We start from the raw sequence: 20170 nt of genomic DNA, 5'->3' as shown, positions 1-20170 counted from the left end.
CTTTCCCACGACCTTTTTCCCAGAGGAAATGCCCATGGTAACTATAGATGTTACACAACAGAATCCTTTACTTTAAAGAGCTGGCCCATATGGAAATTAATTCACCAGGAGGGATCCACAATAGACTTTAACAGATTTCCTCCTCATCTCAGATGCAGTGTTTTAAAGCTAAGTCTTATGAAGTTGAAAAGTTTAATTCCGTTTAAAAAGACAATAAACTAACACATAAGATGAGCCATAATGTCTCCATCTCAATAAGAACATCTTTGGAAAAAAGTGTTAAATCTTCACAAGAAAGTCTCTATATTCTGAAAGACAGAAGGAGGGCTTGTTCTTGCCACCCTCTCAAAATCACAGCTTTTCCTTGATTTTCTTAACATGTGGCCGCCTGAATTATCTTCTCCACGCTGGCCTCAGGCTGCTTCCCCAGTGCTTTCTTTTCCACTTGCTCTCTTGAAGGATGTGCTTTAGTTATCAACATGCTCTCATTTACTGCTGTGGCTTAGATCACAACTGCGACTCAGATCTGATCCCTGGCCCGGGAATTCCATATGCCACAGGCCACGGGGTGGCCAAAAAAAAAAAAAAATGCTCTCACCTAAAAGAAGCATAGCTGCCCAATCTGAATACAGAGCAGATTTTATACAAATACCATTGACATCACTGTTACAATGTAATTTATTCATTCTTGTCTTATGAATGAAGGGAAAACACCCTCTGTGTCTATTTCATCTCTGTGTCCTACCATGCTTGGTTTCTATTCCCCATGCCTGGGAACATACGGATCTGTGAATTTCACATTTTTAAAACAGTTGACAATCTTTCAGGCTCACTAGATTTCACCCAAGAATTTGAATTTTCAACCTCTCTTTGAAAATCAGAAAATGAAGGGATACTGAGTGCCCATTCACAGGAGTACAAGCAAAGCCGAGGGACCACCTCCCCCTTCCAATGAAGCAGGAGTCCTCAGCTATGATGAAGTCCAAGTCAGTCCTGTGGAAAAGTCAGGTGGCGAGCCCTCAGTCCCCAGCTGTTCCAGACACCCCAGCCTAGCCCCAGACACGTGAGGAAAGACACCCTCAGGCAACTCCAACTTCAGCACCATCTCACCACGGGTCTGCAAGGACCAAAGAGAACCACCCAGCTGAGGCCATCAACCATCAAAACTATGAGAGAGGACAAAAAAAAAAAAGAAAAAAGAAAAAAATGAATGTTTGAAGCCTCAGATTTGGGGGTAACCTGCCATGCAACAAGAGATGAAGGCTGAAAGATAAAAGTGCTCTTAAACAAAATACAATTGTGTAAAGGGATTTCTCCCTTTTGGCTGAGGTCAACATAGATGTCATAAAGTGTTTCCATCTTATTTTTGTTTAAGCAGAAATTGAAAACATGAATATGCCCAGGGGAGAAAACAGAAGTAGAAGAAAAACAATCCTTTGGAATCAGCTGCACTCTAAAAAATAAATTAGCTGGTTGGTAGCACTTACGAATGTCACATAGGTTAAACAGTAATAAGCAGTAACATAAAAGGACAGAGTTTGACAAGAGTTTGAATCTGGTTCTTTTCAGCTTCCCTCACTAGTCTATACTCAGCACTTAGCACAATGTCTCTTTCTCCTTAATGGCTAGATCAACTAAAAGTAGTTTTGTGCATATTTTTCTGATTATGGGAACTTAAAATATCTTTTCTATCACTAAAATCTCATCTATTATGGATACAAAGGGAAGGTGAACACCACCTGCAAAGTTACCAACAAATTGTGCTTCATACAAAACAAGTGAAGTCCAGAGTCTTCAGGGCTTAATAAGAAGCAGGTTCAGGGACAGGAAAACCAACTCCTAGCTTTTATTCCTTAAAGCTGAGTTTTACCGGTAGAGACACAAATCCAATCTTGAGCCAGTCACTCCGTCGTTTGCTCACACGTAAAAGAAAGCTAAGCAGCCATGGCCCCAAGAGTGTGATCATCAGGTTTAACAGTAAGGTAATAAAAGGTAATAAAAGATCTAAACCTTGTAACTGGCACAAAATGAAAGCAGCTGATGTGTTTTTGCCCAAATAGAACTGTATATCCTCATTTCCTTCCCTTCTTTTCCCCACTTGTGATTCAAGCCAGATTTCATCGAGCTATTTTTGTGATTACTAAAATGCTGGAAATACAGCAGCAGGCCAGAAGCAAAGTAAAATGCAGCATCGAGCGAAAAGAAAGAAAATCACGCTGAGTAACTGAAAGGCCATCTGCTTGGAGCTGAGCTGTAGGGGTGAGGAAGGCAATCTGGGCTGTGCTATTTGTGTCTCCCCCAAACCAAACCCACCTGCATGTTGTCAGTGGCATCCCCAAGCAGTCCTCCAAAAGTGATGGCATTAGTTACAGTTGCCAGATAAATGAAGAGAATTGCTGAAAGCGCCTGGATATTTAAAGCATCATAAAAATCACTGGCAAAAAATGGTGCTTTCCTCTTTATGTCCTTAATGAGTCCACCACAGAACCTGGGTAGGGAGAAAGCAAACCAAACATGTCACAAAAAATAAATTACCATCAAATTAACCAAGAGATAACTTACTAAAGCACAAAGAATTTGTATTTAAAGGGTCTGAATCAACAAGATACCATTTAATCACTTAGGATAAAACCAGAAAACTGTGAAGGGATAAATCTTCTGTCTCTTTTTCGGTCCCAAAAGTAGGCGTCACATTCCCTAGAGACTAAACAGTTGGTCTTTAGGTGAGAATGAATTGCACGGATGAATTAAATTTTTCACTGTCTGAAGAAAACCATCCAAACACATGAGCAGATCATATAAGTGCCCTTTATAATCGTGCCATAGCTTCCTTTCCAACCTCATTCATTCATTCACTTGCTCATTCATTCCACAAATGTTTATTGGGCATCTGTGATATTCACTCCCAGCACTCTTCCTGGTGCTGGAAGTAATAGCAGTGACCCACACAGGAAAAAACATGCCCGGTGTCATGAGTTACTTTCGGGGAGTGGGGAAGATAAAATAAGCAAAATGCATGGGGCTAAAACGCAAAAAAAAAAAAAAAGAGGTGGAGAAGTTGGGTTATGAAGTACTAGAGTTGCAGTGGTTGAAATTTAGTGGCAAGAACTGGCCTCCCAAGCAGGTGACTTCAAGGTGAGGATTGGAAGGAGCTGAGGGAGGAAGCCAGCAGGTGTGTGGTGGAAAAGCATGGCAAGCTGAGGCCCATTACATCTGGTCAGCTGACTCATTGGTCAACTCATCCTCGCAGTCAACCCCCGCCGCCTTCCCCGTGCCGTGGTTTCTGCCTACGACGCCCTCCCTCAGAGCTCAACAGCCCTCTGATGTCTTGACTCCCCAGTCATGTTCAGACTTCCACGAGGGGCTGTCACCCTTCTCAGGGCTGTCTATCTTAGCTGCACTCAGCGCCCAGCTGCAGCTTGCTCTGATGCACAGGGCCGTGTGTACATGGTACTCAGCACCCTGAAGATACTCACTGCATTTAAGAAAGGTGAGATACGGAAACAGTGAAATTCCAGTCTGATTAAATAAAGTTACAGCCCCCCAAATTATATCTGTAGAAAAGGATATTCCTAATGGAAATAATTTGTAAAGAACTATTCAGAAAAAAAAAATGGAGGCAAGAGAAGGTTCTCTGTCTATTTTTTAGCAGGGAAAAGGTGAGAAACAGCATCCTTGAGAGAGAGATCCAACTGGGTCACCGGGGAAAGAAAATTACTTAATTTCACTCAGATTCAACTGTATATTAAAATGACACAATTTTGTGCTTTCCGAAAGCCTGCAGTGTTTCTTTAAAAGCCGTATCTTGGCGTTCCTGTCGTGGTTCAGTGGTTAATGAATCCGACTAGGAACCATGAGGTCTCGGGTTTGATCTCTGGCCTCACTCAGTGGGTTAAGGATCCAGCGTTGCCGGGAGCTGTGGTGTAGGTTGCAAACACGGCTCGGATCCTGTGTTGCTGTGGCTCTGGCGTAGGCTGGCGGCTACAGCTCCAATTCAATCCCTAGCTTGGGAACCTCCATATGCCATGGGTGCAGCCCTAGAAAAGGCGAAAAGACAAAAAAATTAAAAAAAAAAAAACATAAAAGCCGTATCTCTATAAAATGAGGATCCTATTTAAAAGTGTAGTTAACCCAAAATTAAACGGAGACCCTAACAGTGAAGGTATAATTCTAATGAAGAGATTTAGCCAAAGCGATCTGGATAGTGGAATTCCCAGCTGCAGGCCCAAGTGAGGGCGACCTGGGAGTTACTCCTTCCTACAACCTGTTGCCCACTTCCAGGTAAACGTTCTGGGAAGAAGTGAAATCACAGAAGCCAACTCCCTTTTTCTCCAACACCAATTACTCACGCCACCCCAGTCACACCGACCTCGAGGCCACCCAGCACAAAGCAGGCATTCTTCTGACCCTCTCCCGGCCCCACCACTATAGGGACTGGCTCCCACCTTCCTCAGGCTCTTCCTCAAATGTTCCAACTCTTCTAAGACCATCGCTGACCACCCTAACTAAAATGCTCATACATTTCTCCCATTGCCAAACTCCCTACTTCTGCTTTATTTTGCCCCCAAAATTCAGCTCCTCCTTTCCTTATTGGCTCATCATTTGTCTCCCACCACTATAACGAAAGACCCAGAAGAATGGGGGTTTTTCTGGAATTCCCTGTGCATCCAAGTCCTTGCCACTACTCGGTACACGGTAAGTGCTTGCTGGCTGACCAAAGGTGCAAACTGGTGAATGAGATGCTGATGAGAAGGTGAAGGAAATTCCGGTCAGACGAGGCCCTCACGGCGGACGATGGAAGCATCCATCAGTTACCTGCCCGTGCGCTGCAGCTCCTCACAGTCCGCGTGGCCTCCTCCTCCATGGCCTCCATCGTGGGGCGTGTCCCCATTCATCTGAACATTCTCTCCACCTGAGTACATATTCTTTCTAAGCAAGACAACAGAGCCCAAGAGACTATTAGCTTATTCCATCCACCTGACTCTTGGCTGGGTCGTGCACTCGCTAATGAAGAGATGGCCCAAAAACCCTTCAGGAGAAAGGTTATCATTTCCTGCTGCCATCTGCACAGGCAGCTCTAAGTCTTCGGTTAAGAATCAAGACAAATGACTCAATGAACAGAAAGTTGAATCAACTGCTGTGTTGTATAAGAGGGAAAGCGTCTCCCTTGGAAAATCACTGATTTCCAGGAAATGCGTCTCCTCTATTATCTCACCTCTTAACCTTTAAGATCTAAAGGGAGTCATCTTGAGTAAAGAGATCTTTCCATATATGGAGAGTCCTTGAACTATCCCCAAAGAATCTCTGCAGTGTAGTCCAGGATAAAAATCTTAGCGTCTGTAATCACTGAAGAATATCCCAGCATATAACACTCATTTTACAGTGTAACGGACTGTCAAACCAAGGCACATGTGTCATTCATTTGAGAGAATGACTCAAGTTCAATGGAAACCTGAAAACATTAGGGCAGTGGCCTGAACCTATTCCTTTTCCAAACATAACCTCCCTCCCAGGGATGAAAACCCTCGACTGCCTGATACTCTCACCTTTTGTCGGATGACGGAAGACTCTTAGGAGGCTCTATCCTGATCGCTGGGTCCCATTCCCCAGGTGGCAGGACGATGACTTCGTCGAGGAACTCATCAATGCCCGCGATCAGGTCCTGCCTATCTTTCGCCTTATAAGCAATGTCGTGGAACACCTGCAGAAAGAGAAGAGATGTGTGGATCCAGCAAGAGATCTCTCCACATGCCTCACATCACACCGACCCTGGAGAAGACAATCCATAATCCACGCTAACATTAACATAACCACACTCTCCTATTTTCCATTGTTCAGCTTGTCCCAAAATATTTCGGGATTCAGGTAACGAACTCAAAGAATATAGGTAGGGGCATGAGAAAACAGCTGTGTTTCTCTTATACTTTTTTTTTTTTCCTATCCATACCATACACCAACACTGCCTTTCATCTCCCGCTGGTACTACCAATACAGATAGAGTAGCCATGGAAGCCAGGTGAAAATGGTTTAAAGAAGATCATTTCCTGAAATAAAAACTACTGGAACAAACCAGTGCTTATAATTCAAGAAGGAAAAGTTCAAGCTGAGTGTTAAGACTGGGCTAAGACCCAAGCATTGCAGTTCTCAAACACACAAAGAAATATGAGCTACTAAAAAAAGAGAAAAATCTGAGTATCTGAGTTATACTGACAACACATAAAGCAAAGGGCTCTAAGTGGGTGATCATCCATCTTTTTGCAAGGCAATAACAAAACTGTCCAAGGTAGCCAATGCTCCATGTCTTTTATGCAAATACCCAAAGAAGGAGCTTCCAGAACCTACATAATCTTCTTTGTCAATCCTTCCATTCTTCCAACCAAGTTAATGATATGAAAGTGCTTTATACATTGCCTAAGCCTTTCATATCTCATAAGTCAAATTCGTAAGTCAAATTCTTCCAGGAGAGAAGATGGCCTCTGTTCAATACCCTCGCCAATTCTTTTTTTTTTTTGTCTTTTGTCTTTTTAGGGCCGCACGCACCGGCATATGGAGGTACCTGGGCTAGGGGTCGAATCGGAGCTGTTGGGCCGGCCTATACCACAGCCACAGCAACGCCAGATCCGAGCCATGTCTGGGACCTACACCACGGCTCACGGCAACACCAGATCCTTAACCCACTGAGAGAGGCCGGGGATCAAACCTGCAACCTCAGGGTTCCTAGTTGGATTCGTTTCTGCTGCGCCACGACAGGAACTCCCCATCACCTATTCTTAAAGATCACTACTAAATCTCTTCTCCTCAACGAGAATTTAAAAAACTATCCAACAACATGCAATGGTCCGCGGGGGGTGGGGAGGTGTTGTAGGGTTGAGGGGAGGGCAATAGAAAGTGCCAGCATGTCATCTGCAGTGGACACAACTGGCCACAGCCAGTTCTCTTGCTACCTCCCCCTCTAGAAGCCAGAAAGTCAGAGTCACTCTTCCAAGCTCCCCTTCAGGTAAGAAGGGACAGTTCTGACCCAGGAGATAACAGAAAAGGGAGGCTTTAGAACACCTGTTAAAAGAAAGCAGCACAGCTACCATTACCCTGCCTCCTTCCTTCTGCCTTGAATACAGATGATATGGCTGGAGTTGATGGCAGGAGCCATGTTACGACCACAGAGTAAGAGCCTGGACACTGGTTTTATCACTAAGCAGTTGAGTTAAACCAACTCCAGCAACTACCTACTTCCAGATTTCGTAATATGTGAACAGAATAAACGCTAAAATGTTTAAGCCCCTCTAAGTCATATATTCTGTCGGCTGCAGCCCTAAAGCATTTCTAATTGGTATCTCTTAGAAAGAAGGATTTTTAAAGCATGTGTGTGTGTGTGTGTATATATATATATATATATATGTATGTATATATATATGTATGTATAATACACACACACACACAGATATGTATACACACACAATAAATAAATAAAAGAATGCACTGAGATGCTTAGTTGCCTCAAGGAGAAAAACCAGCATAGCTATTCATCAATGCTCCTGGGTTAGGTAACCATCTGACCAAGTAGAACTTCCATAACCAAATGCCCTAGTCTCCACTTAACACATGGAAAAGCTAACGAATCCAGCAATGAGGCAAAAATGAAACATTTGGAAACAATATTAAGCTGGAAAGACACAAAAGCAGAAAGCAGTAATCCAATATTCTAAAAATATTTCTCCCACTATGAGACTAGTTTGGAGTTATGTCTAAAATGTGCATTAGGATGCTGAAGGTATTATGAGGTGCGGCCATGATTCCAAAGTCCTAGAAACTCTGCAGTTAATGGTTGTTAATGCATTTTACTACATGGATTGTTTCTTCCCACAAGATAAGAAAACCATAAAAACAGGTACTTTCTGATACCTAAAGGAAAACAATGCATGATGCATTTTATTACACATTATTTTATAGAATCCATCATTTCTGAAACAGTATCATTTAATATATGGACACGAGTTTCCAGAATGAATATATTCAAGATTTTAAGAAGGTTTAATACAGTGACTTGAATTTTTCAAAGAATATTTCATAGACATCAGTTTGAAGAGCTGAAAATGTTTAGAAAAAGAGAGGAAAATATGTCTTATTCTAATGCAAAATTTACTGTTTGCAAATTGTCCAATGTGGATATCAGTTCATTTGCATGGATGACTGTACCTCTGGTTTAAAGAAGGCTAGTACCTACATAATTGTAATTGAGTGAACTGAAACAGCCCGCTCATAATATGAAAACACAAGGAGCTCATGCACAGATCACCATCGTCCCCACTCCTTACCTCGTCAGACATCAAGGTGGCAATGGCTCTGCCAATCTCATGGTAGGACTTGGCTTTCCCCTTAGGACCTAAGAGAATGAACAGGAACCTAATGGAAGAGGAAAGAAGCAAAGGCTGTAACACACATTTCAGCAGAACCAGTACACATCAAAACTGAGACATGTTTACCCTAATGCATAAAAAGTTTAGGTCTAGAATTCGTCTTTAACACAAAGGTAATATTCTCGTATTCTCGGTAATATGAAAGACACACTTTCACACTTTTGTGAAACACAAACTGTTGTTCAGTTTACTTGGAAGCAAGGGAGAATTGAACATACACCTGAGAAGCTTCTTCACTGATTTATGAGTCTTTCAATCTTGTTTTTATAAACTTTCCTCTCGTTCCCTTTCTACTGATGTTCAGAATCTTTGGAGAAAACCTGTTAAGCACAATGACTAGAAAGACTTGGTACATCTTCGGATTCTGTGGCTTTTCTTTACCCCATGGAGTAGTGACAAATGATCCCCTCCATTCTTTTAAGAAGTATTTCTACTCAGAAGTGGCTGGGAGTCAGCACAGACCAAGTCCTCTTTTTTAAAAGTAAGCCACCTGCTGCCAGCCAAAATCAAGAAAAAGGAGATAAATTCAAAATAGAGCATCATTCACAGACAGTTAAAATTCTTTTACAGGCGTCCTCGTTTTCTTTTCCAAACATGTTTTCTTGATGCCCAAAGCACTGCTCCATGGTAAGTAGGTCCTGAAACTCGCAATCACGAGCTTATCTTGGACCTAAGGTCATCTCTTATCATGTTAGAAAGAATTCCTCACCATCACAAGGGCAAAGATGCATGTCTCATCTGAGAAGTAGGAACCTGGATAAGTAAGTGAGTTTTTAAAAATATACAAAAGGCAACACTAGATAAATCCCTGCCTGGCTTATTTACAATTATGTCTTACCTAATGTGGAGATAATGAGGACAATAAAAACCATCACCCTGTATGTTTACACAGCTTCTTAAAGCTTACAAAGCATTTCACATTCACACATCATTTAAACCCCAACAACCCTTCACAATAAGGATGGGTATCTTATTCTTATTTAATGGTAAAGACACTTAGGCTCAAGGAAGTTAGCAGATGAGGCCAAAGACTGTCCTTCTTATCTCCTGTTTTTTTCAGTACACAATTCTGCCTAATCATATCTGCCCAATCTATATACCAGGGTTGTGATTCCACAAAGAAAGGCTATCTAACTCTGAATCTAACTATGACTTCCATAGGTCACTCTGGGGAAAGATGTTGTGAATTCTTGGCTGAAGGCAAGAAATCTTAGGTTAAGATTTTATGGGACCAGAAATGGCTTAGAACTTTGGTTGGTTGATAATTTTTTTTTCCTTATTTATTCATATACCTTACTTCAAATAAGGAAGGACTCACAGAAAGTATTTTTCAAAGTATCAGGGTCCATTCCCAAATGCCCTTGAATAGTCAATTTCTGTTTTTCAGAGTAAAACTCAATCCAAAGGGTGAAGGAAAAAAAAAGAAAGAAAAAAAAAACAGAAGAATGTAAGAAGGTAAATCTAAAAGTTTGATTACTCAGATTTTATACCAAAATAACCATAAAACTATTCAGTACTTATTTGCTTAGAAACCAGTTCTGGAGTGGAACGGTACACACACTTTCAAGTGTTATCTCAGCAGTTGAAATAGCAAAAGCAATCAGAGAGCACAAAAGTCTATTCAAGTATGAAGGAAGTCATTGTCAGAATTAGATTTAGTTATTCTAATGTTTCTTCCTTTGAAGCAGGACCTAAATAATACACCACTACATACAGTATAATAGAGTTCCTTTTTTTTTTTTTTTTTGGCCTTGCCCGCAGCATGCAGAAGTTCTCGGGCCAGGGACTGAACCTGAGCCACAGCAGTGATAACACTGAATCCCCGACCACTGGGCCACCAGGGAACTCCATAAAGCATCTCTTTATGACAGTACATTGCTTTGCTCTAAAAGGATGGATCACTGATTTGAGTACAACACACGCAAAAAAAAAATCTTTAACCACTAAAGGGAAATACAAACTCATCAGGCAACACCTACAGCAATGGTCCCATTTCCCAATCCTGTTTACCTGTCTACCGAGGGCCAGCTGTCAGGCAAGACAACACGGGCACAGCTTTAGGCAAAGGGGGGCAGATATGGTGCAGAAAGAGAAAATGCATAACACCTGGATGCTGTACTCAATACATGTTTAATAATGGATTTCTTTGCCTTTCAGTTTTTATTATTTCGGTGTATCTAAATATTAATTTCTCCATAATATGTAATATCTAAAACCTACCCAGAACCACTCTCTACCTCTTCCTGGTATTTCCATCACGATTAGAGTTTATAAATACAGATTATGGAAATGCACATTCATCAACTGACACATGAATTAATTATCAGCTTGACTATACAGCAACAAAGCCAAGATAGTGCCTTATTAGAAAGTAAGGAAAATACTCTTCGTCACTAGCAGTCCTCAAATATAATCCTTGGCAGACAATGGGTAACTATCCCGAGAGCTGAGAGAGTAATGGATCCTCTATGTTCAATCCTAAGAGATGAGGGCATGTATTTTCTACAAATATTTACTCTGGTCTTTAGTAAAAAGTACCAAAGAATGAACGGCAGTAACAGGCCAGCAGTGACCATAACATTTATTACAGCAATAAACCCAGTATATGAGTGCTGTAGTGTTTCACTAACCTAGACATAAAGGTGCAACACCACGTTCCTGGGTAATTTTATTTTAAAAGTTACATATATATATTCTTTTAATGGAAAATCACCAAGTGCCAAATAGAAATAAATTGTTACATATCAGTTTAAATTTTCACATTACTCCAGTCAGGAACTATCCAGTAAATCCATCTCCTTAAAATGATAGAAAAATCTGGCCACGTACAAGCAGGAGGAAACATCACCTCAGGTCAAGAATTTGATCTGTAGCAAAGCAGACCCTTAAGAAGCCTCTAAGTTGAACTGCATTGTTGAAATGGGGTGTAGAGATCTGGGAAAACTAACAACACAGAACAACGCGTCAAGTTGAAGTTCCTTCTGCCTGAAACATGGTCTCTCCTCTCCCACCCTCAAAGAAGCAAAAACTGTTACAACTTTTATGATAGAAGTGTGTCCTGCCAAACTCAGCTTTTAGAATGTACTGAAAACTTCTGTCATGGCTCAAGCTGTTTTTTGTCAATGGACAGATGTTATTTTTAACCAGAAGCTTTTTTTCCTTATTAACAAATGAGAGTAAACATCACATTTGCGTGGCTGGAGAGGCACGGCCCATGTGGACAGCTCGGGGGAAATAATTAATTTAGGTCGCTGAGGTCTTTTTATTCCCTCCTAACTAGGAATAAGTCACACTGAGAATCTTCAATAGTTCCTGGTTGTCTCAAGAATTTTCAGGAGGCTTTTCTACTCTTACGCACTTTTCCAGACAACTAATCATGCCTGGAGAGGATGCCTCTAGCATCGCCACAACAAAAATGAGTACCAGATGATCTGTGTCTGGAACCAAGGAACTATACGCACATTCACAAAATAATTATAGGCAGAAACAGAACATAATATCACAAAAAGAGCCAGCCTTCCTAAACCACTCCATCTTTTCCGAAAGGATGTTCACCCCCCCCCTTCCTGATATATCACAGCTATTTCTAAAATAAACTCAGCATGGACCAATCATTTACTCCCTCCTTTCAAAGCAACAGTGAATCAAATAACCCATTATTCATATTTAGCAGCTCTGGAAAGTGTGGCGAAACTGGAGCTCCTATAATCATGAGGACTACAGACCCACCATAACCAACCACACCACAGCTGGTAAACAGCAGCCAGCAACTGGGGTCATCACCCGGGACAAGACTGAACTAGCAGGACCTCCATCCCAAGTCCTCTAATAGAATTTCTTATGGTTTTGATGGTTAGGCACAAACAACTGCTTTTAGGCAAATCATTATTTATAACATAAAACATATATTAACTTACAATGGTAAAAAGGGGTAAAAACATTCTAATTTTTTAGAGGGCTGAATATCTATTTGCCTTAGATGTGAAAATCAAGGTCAGAAAAGGACAAACCCATGAGGGGACTTTTATTCTTCTTCAGGGGAAAACCCTTAAGCATTTTATTCCAATCCACTCTGGAGATCTCCTTGGGTTTTCCCTAAAGCCTGGCCTCGGAGTCAGAAATCTGCACTGACAGTGAATCTCCACTGTGACCTCCAACTTGCAACTGGAAAATGGGAATAATATTGATCCCTTCTGTGGCCCATAAACATGCTGAGTGGTGGCCTCTATGGACAGATGTAAGATGATAGCAAGCAGTGTCTGCAAGATGCTAAGAAAATCATACATGTAGCCCACCGAGTCAGCAAAGATCAAAGAACAGGGTTTCCTGGCTTTCACATGGGTGGCAAGAAGGAGAGAACACCCACCAAGTTGGTGGGAGGCCAGCTGAAAGCAGAAGGCGAAAACAGACCAACCCAAGGACAGAGTGGATAGAGAAACTTGTGAACTACACAAGGGGAGCGCCTAGAGCCCCATTTCCTGAAAGGTGGATGGCAGTAATTCTATTTACTATAAACAGTAATAATAAGTATAAGTGAAAGAGCCTAACTTCCCTCCACCTTCAATAGGACAAAAAATAACTGTTATAAGATGTGCACAGAAACAGATTTTTCAGGTGTCCCTACAGGACCAGGGGATTGCGTGCATGGTAAAGCACACGGCTGAGTGCAGAGGCATCTTTCACAACGACTGAGCCCTCCTTGTGGGATTTCCTTTATTGGATTTCACAGGATGCAGCCACTGTAAATGGCCCCACATTACTCATGCACAAAAAAGCTAATGAGACTCCCTATTCAGTGATTATAGCTTCCCCTGCTTCAGAAGACAGCAAATGGATAAAACTATTTCCTGGAAAAATGTTAACATGCTAGGATATATGATTCAGATTATTGCCCTGAAATAGTTTAATGACATTATTGAATTCCATTCCCTTGAATTGCTTGAGCTCCTTTTCTTAATTCAAATGATGCTGGATTTTGCCTCAAGCCTAGTACCACCATGAGCTACAGAAGAAAATGAGCCAGACAGGAGCCGGTGATAAAAAGGGACACAAAAATATTCATGATTTGCTCCTCAATGAATCTGTTATTGTTAAATAAAAAGCCTTTGAAAATATTTATAGCTTCAAGAGAAAAATAATAATAAAAATGAAAAAGCAAGAGCTCTTTAACACTTCTTGGCTTGTCTTTTTCTTTCCAGCTCCAGTAACATTGGTCCAAAGAGACATAAATAAAACCATAGGGACACACAATCTGGACTTGGGCCACCATCTGAGTCAGCTAGCTACTGGCCAGGTGATTGCTCAGATAGAACTGCAAGGCTCTGCTGGAATGTTTTCAGGCAAAAAGCTAATTTATAGAAAACACAAATCATGACAATCCCATTAATTGAATAAGCTAAGATCATCGATCTTTCCTTCTGCTATTTGTCCGATGACTGCTTATGTTACTCCTAGATTATAATATGACAAGTGTTATTCCTATTTTAAGTGTCTAAGAAATACAAAAGTGGGGTTTAAAAAAATGCCCGTATGAGAAGAAAGAATGGCCTATAATCTATAAATTGAGAGGCCTAAAGAAATGTTCTCCTCATCGTCCTCCTAAATTGGCTCAAAACAAACCTTGACCTCCCCCCTTGGCTTGTGACTTTATCATGCTCAGACCATCTGAGATCACTGGGGATTCACAGCCCTACCTGCCCACCTGGGGAAACCTAAAAAGTCCCCTGCTCTTACTCTGGAACCCACAAAAGGCACCGCCCCCCAGAAAGGTTCTATTTATATGGTCATTTTCTAATGTCAACCTAAAGATTATAAGCTTCTCTTTCAACTTTTCCTAAGTACAAGTGAAGCGTTAACTTCTATTCACCTACTGCACTTCAGAAGTCAAGCTTTCCAACTCCTCTACTGAGCTCAGTTGCAGAGGGAAATAAAGAGGATGATTTCTAAGGTATTGTGCAGGGTAATGAGTACATGACTATAATAAGAGTAACAGGCTTCCTTTTAAAATAAAAATGTATCAGTCATAACACATAACAGTAAAGTGTGCAAATTTAAGTATACAGCTTAATGATTTTTACATGTGTACATATATATATAAAATGTACATACAGGACAATATATATAGATGCGTATGTGTGTATATAGAGAGACATGTATGTACCCACTACCAACTTTCTGACAAAACATAGAGCAAACGAAAACAACTCTGACCATTTACTATCTATATGATCTTAGACGAGTTACTTAAACTCTCAGACTCAGTTTCTTCGTTTATAAAATCCATGTACCTATAGTCCACACTTTAAAGCAATTACTGTGAGGATTAAATAGGCTAAATCCATAAGAAACTATTACATGGCCCAATGAAATTATTATAATTGGTATCATTATTACTACTATACAAGTGCCAAGTCAACCTGATAGCATGAAAGAAAGTCAGAGTAAACCATTATTTCAGGTTAAGCTTTCCAACATGCTTGCTCTGGATGCAGCCTCATTCTATGGGTTCTCTGGCCTGAGGGAGAGGAGTTTTCCCTAGGACCACACGGTGGAACCCAGCAGGTCAGGGAGCAGCTTACCTTGTGGGCACAGGGACCTCAGTCAGGGCCCCCAGCATGACTGCCTGCTGTAGCCGAACAAAGGCAATAAAAGGAGAATCCAAGAAGTCGACCTCGCCAACAAGCACATTGGAGGCTTCTGCATCACGTGGCAGTTTTTTCATGAACTTATTCTTCAGCTGCGTGGGAAGAGCCGAAAAAATACAACTTATTTCCAGAGAAGGGAACTCAAAGGAATTCCTTTCTACATGAGTCTACACACAATTGGCAGGACCTAGCTATCCATTCTTCTATTATGTTTAACCATTCTATATTGTAATAAGCATTCCTCTGTACTTTGGATTCAAAAATACAGAAGGTATAGTCACATGGTTTAGATATAAGAATAATATGTACATATATAACTATTCATTTATTCACTCAATAAACATGTAGAGATTCCCCAATGAGCCAGGAACTGATCCAAGCCTCAGGGATAAGGGAGGCATCAATTAATTCCACATCCTCCTTGGGCACATATTCCAGCAGTGGAGAAGTAAAATATGATATAAAGTAGTGATAAGTGCTGAGAAGGAAAAACAAAACACAAAAGAGGGTACTACTTCAGATAGGAAGGTCAAGGAAGGCCTCCAAAGAAATACATTTGACGCTGGACAAGGGAACACACCATGAGGGGACAAGCCAGGCAAAGATCTGGGCAAAGAACATTCTAAGCAAAGAGAATAGCAAATGCAAAGCCTCTAAGACAGGCAAGAGGCTTGGCAGTTATAGGAGAAGAAAGTAGGCAAGTACTGTGGGAGCTGAAGGGGCAAAAGAGAGAAAATGGCATGAAATGAAGATGCAGAGGGAGGTGGGCAAGTGGTAGGGACCTTGAAGGGCACAGTAAGGGGTTTGGGATGTTTTAGGTGGAACTTGCCTCCTAAAATTCAAGTAGAAATACAGAGTAGAAGACATAAATGTAGGAGATTTCACCATCTAAACAATATTTAGGACCATGGGATCAGATGAAACAACCTTAGATGGACAGAGAAGAGGGATAAGACCTAAACCCTGGGCTATTCTACCTTTTATAGGAATAAGAGGAGAGACTGGCAGAAGACATTGAAATAAAGCAGACAGCGAAGGAGGAGGAAAACCAGGACCTCATCAACCATTGGGGGAAGAGAGGGCTCAATCAGGAGAGTGTATCAGCTGAGGCAAAGGCTATTGCAAGTTCAAATAAGATGAGGAACTAAGAACGGACGATGAATAGGGCAAGATGGAAGTGTTGCGTGATCCTGACAAGAGCTGTTACAGTGGACACCAGGCTACCCAGTCAAGAACGAGAGGTGAAAAAGTGCAGACAGGGCGTAGAGAGAATTCTTTGGAGAAATCTTGCTACCAAGAAAAGCCAAGAATTAGGGAGGTAGGTGAAGGAAGGCACAGAATAAGGGATTTCCTAAAAATGGGAAACCTGATAACACTCTGGAATGTTTGTGAGAATGCCCTAGAAGAGATGGATGACTGCCGTAGGGGAAGGAGAATAACTGCAAAAGCAGCTCAAGCGACCCTGAACTACTGAGAAGAGTTACACCCACAGCACAGGGAGAGGGATTAGCTTCACACAGGCCAGAGAGCACAGCCATCCTAACTACGGAAGGCAGGCTATATGGGTACTGATGGGGGTGATCTGGGAGATTTGTGGGGTGAAGATGAGGGCTTCCAAAGACTCAGATATTTGCAGTGAAATACAAGCGATCTGATGGTGCGGAGGAGGAGGAGGAGGGAGGTATCTGGGAGCATGAGGAAAAAGGCAAAGGTGTAAAATGGGTTTCTTGGCCAGCAAATGTTGCTTTAACACATTCACTTTGAAAGCTTATCTTATTCACTCACATCAATGGGCAAATCCTCTAGACAGAAAATCAATAAGGCAACATAGATCCTAAATGACACAACAGAAAAATTAGACTTCATTGACATTTCCAGGACATTACATCCAAAAAAAAAACAAAAAACAAAAAACAAAAAAAACCCCACAATATACATTATTTTAAGTGCACAAGGGACATTCTCAAGGACTGACCATATACTGGGGCACGAAACTAACTTCAACAAATTTAAGAGTACAGAAATTATTTCTAGTATCTTTTCAGACCAAAATGGCATGAAACTAGGAATTAACCACAGGAAAAAAAAAAATCAGAAAAAACTCTCTACATGGAGACCAAACATCATGCTACTAAAATACCAATGAGTCAATGAGGAAATCAAAAAGGAAATTAAAAAATACCTTGAAACAAATGATAAGGAAAACAACCATTCAAAATCCATGGAATGCCACAAAAGCAGTCCTTACAGGGAAGTTCATACCAACACAGGCCTTACTCAAAAAAGAAGAAAAATCTCAAATTGACAACTTAAGCCACTGCCTCAAAGAATTAGAAAAAGAAGAACAAACAAAACCTAAAGTCAGCAGAAGGAAGGAAATCATAAAGATCAGAAAGGAAATCAATAAAATAGAGATTCAAAAAACAATAGAAAAAAATCAAACCCAAGAGCTGGTTCTTTGAAAGGGTAATAAACAAAATTGACAAACCTCTGGCCAGACTCACCAAAAAGAGGAGAGAAAGAACCCAAATAAACAAAATAAGAAATGAAAATGGAGAAATGTCAATGGATACTTCAGAAATACAAAAAAATAAGAGACTACTATTAATAATTATATGCCAACAAATTTGACAACCTAGAAGAAATGGACAACTTTCTAGAGGCTTACAGAGCACCAAAACTGATTCAAGAAGAAATAGATCAACTGAACAGATCGATCACTAGAAATGAAATTGAATATGTAATAAAAATACTCCCTATAAACAAAAGTCCAGGATCAGATGGCCTCACAGGTGAATTCTACCAAACATACAAAAAGGAACTGGTGCCCCCTCCTCCTTAAACTTTTTCAAAAGGTTGAAGAAGAAGGAACATTCCCAAAGACATTCTATGATGCCACCATCACCCTAACTCCAAAACCAAAGATACCACCAAAAGAGAAAACTATAGGTCAATATCTTTGATGAATATAGATGCAAAAATTCTCAACAAAATTTTAGCCAACCAAATCCAGCAACATAAAAAAATAAAAAAATATAAAAAAAGATCACACACCACCACCAAATGGGATTCATTCAGATTCACAAGGATGGTTCAACATATGCAAATCAATCAATATCAGAAACCACACTAACAAAAGAAAAGTCAAAAACCACATGATCATCTAAATAGATGAAGAAAAAGCATTTGACAAAGTCCCTATCTATTCATGAAAAAAACTCTTACCAAAGTGGGTACAGAAGGAACATACCTTAACATGATAAAAGCCATTTACGACAAACCCACAGCAGATATAATACTCAATGGAAAAAAGCCGAAAGCCTTCCCACTAAAATCTGGAACAAGACAAGGATGCCTACTCTCACTTTTATTCAACATAGTATTGGAAGTCCTACCACAGCAATCAGACAAACAAAAGAAATAAAAGGTATCCAAATTGGAAGAGAAGAGGTAAAATTGTCACTGTATGCAGATGACATGATACTATATATAGAAAACCCTAAGGATGCCACACAAAAACGACTCAAACTGATCAACAAATTCAGCAAAGTAGCAGGAAACAAGATTAACATTCAGAAATCAGTTGCATTTCTGTATACTAAGAATGAAATATTAGAAAAGGGAGTTCCCGTGGTGGCTCAGTGGTTAACGAATCCGACTAGGAACCATGAGGGTGAGGGTTCGATCCCCGGCCTTGCTCAGTGGGTTAAGGATTCGGCATTGCCCTGAGCTGTGGTGTAGGTCACAGACGAGGTTCAGATCCCACGTTGCTGTGGCTGTGGTGTAGGCCGGTGGCTACGGCTGCAATTGGACCCCTAGCCTGGGAACCTCCATATGCCACGGGAGCTGCCCTAGAAAAGGCAAAAAAAAAAAGAAAAAAAAAGAAAAGGAATATGAAAATACAATACCTTTTAAAATTGCACCCCCAATAATTAAACACTTAGGAATACACCTGACCAAGGAGGTGAAAGACTTACATGCTGAGAACTATAAAATTAAAGGAAATTAAACAAGATTCAAAGAAATGGAAAGCTATTCCATGCTCCTGGGTTGGAAGAATTAATATCATAAAAATGGCCATACTATCCAAACCAATCTACAGATTCAGTGCAATCCCTATCAAAGTACCCATGACATTTTTCATAGAATTAAAACAAACGATCCAAAAATTTATATGAAACCACAAAAGACCCAGAATTGCCAAAGTAATCCTGAGAAACAAAAACCAAGCAACAGAACAAGGGTGGGGGAAAAAAAATGTAATGTATATAACTTGATCCCCTTGCTGTACAGTGGGAAAATTAAAAAAAAAAAAAAAAAAAAGCAGGAGGCATAACTCTCCCAGACTTGTAGCAACATTACAAAGCCACAGTAATCAAGATAGTGTGGTACCAAAACAGACCTATAGACCAATGGAACAGAATAGAAAACCCAGAAATAAACCCAGACACCTGTGGTCAATTAATCTTCAACAAAGGGGGCAAGAATATAAAATTGGAAAAAGAGTCATTTCAGCAAGTGGTGCTGGGAAAACTGGACAGCCACATGTAAATCAATGAAACTGGAACACACCCTCACACCATGCACAAAAATAAACTCAAAATGGCTGAAAGACTTAAACATAAGACAAGACACCATCAAACTCCTAGAAAAGAACATAGGCAAAACACTCTTTTGACATCAACCATACAAATGTTTTCTTAGGTCAGTCTCCCAAGGCAAGAGAAATGAAAGCAAAAATAAACCAATGGGACCTAATCAAACTGACAAGCTTTTGCAAAGCAAAGGAAGCCATTAAAAAAAAAAAAAAAAAAAAGACAATCTATCCAATGGGAGAAAATAATTTCAAATGATGTAACTGACAAGGGCTTAATCTCTAAAATATACAATTTATACAACTCAACAGCAAAAAAACCCCAATAACCCAATTGAAAAATGGGCAAAAGGCCTGAACAGACATTTCTCCAAAGATACCCAGGTGACCAACAAGCACATGAAAAAATATTCAATATCACTAATTATCAGAGAAATGCAAATCAAAACTACTTTGAGATATCACCTCACACCTGTCAGAATGGCCCTAATTAACAAGTCAACAAATAAAGGCTTGAA

At 40.5% G+C, this 20170-nt stretch overlaps 1 protein-coding gene across 2 annotated transcripts in view; it reads right to left on the bottom strand.

Annotated features, from left to right (window-relative positions):
- SLC4A4 (solute carrier family 4 member 4) overlaps positions 1 to 20170 on the bottom strand; it is a 342726-nt gene that overhangs the window by 95705 nt on the left and 226851 nt on the right. For both annotated transcript variants that reach the window (XM_047798372.1, XM_047798373.1), the window contains exons 8-12: positions 14993 to 15150; positions 8313 to 8400; positions 5547 to 5701; positions 4816 to 4929; positions 2314 to 2488 (exon numbers count right to left, since the gene is read on the bottom strand). In XM_047798372.1, the coding sequence (XP_047654328.1) occupies positions 2314 to 2488; positions 4816 to 4929; positions 5547 to 5701; positions 8313 to 8400; positions 14993 to 15150 (690 nt within the window). The remainder of the gene's footprint in view (positions 1 to 2313; positions 2489 to 4815; positions 4930 to 5546; positions 5702 to 8312; positions 8401 to 14992; positions 15151 to 20170) is intronic.

Source organism: Phacochoerus africanus, chromosome 10 (assembly GCF_016906955.1).
Source record: "Phacochoerus africanus isolate WHEZ1 chromosome 10, ROS_Pafr_v1, whole genome shotgun sequence".
Lineage (NCBI taxonomy): Eukaryota > Metazoa > Chordata > Mammalia > Artiodactyla > Suidae > Phacochoerus > Phacochoerus africanus.
Note: the sequence above shows the minus strand (reverse complement) of the source record. Positions and strands in the feature narration are given on the sequence as shown.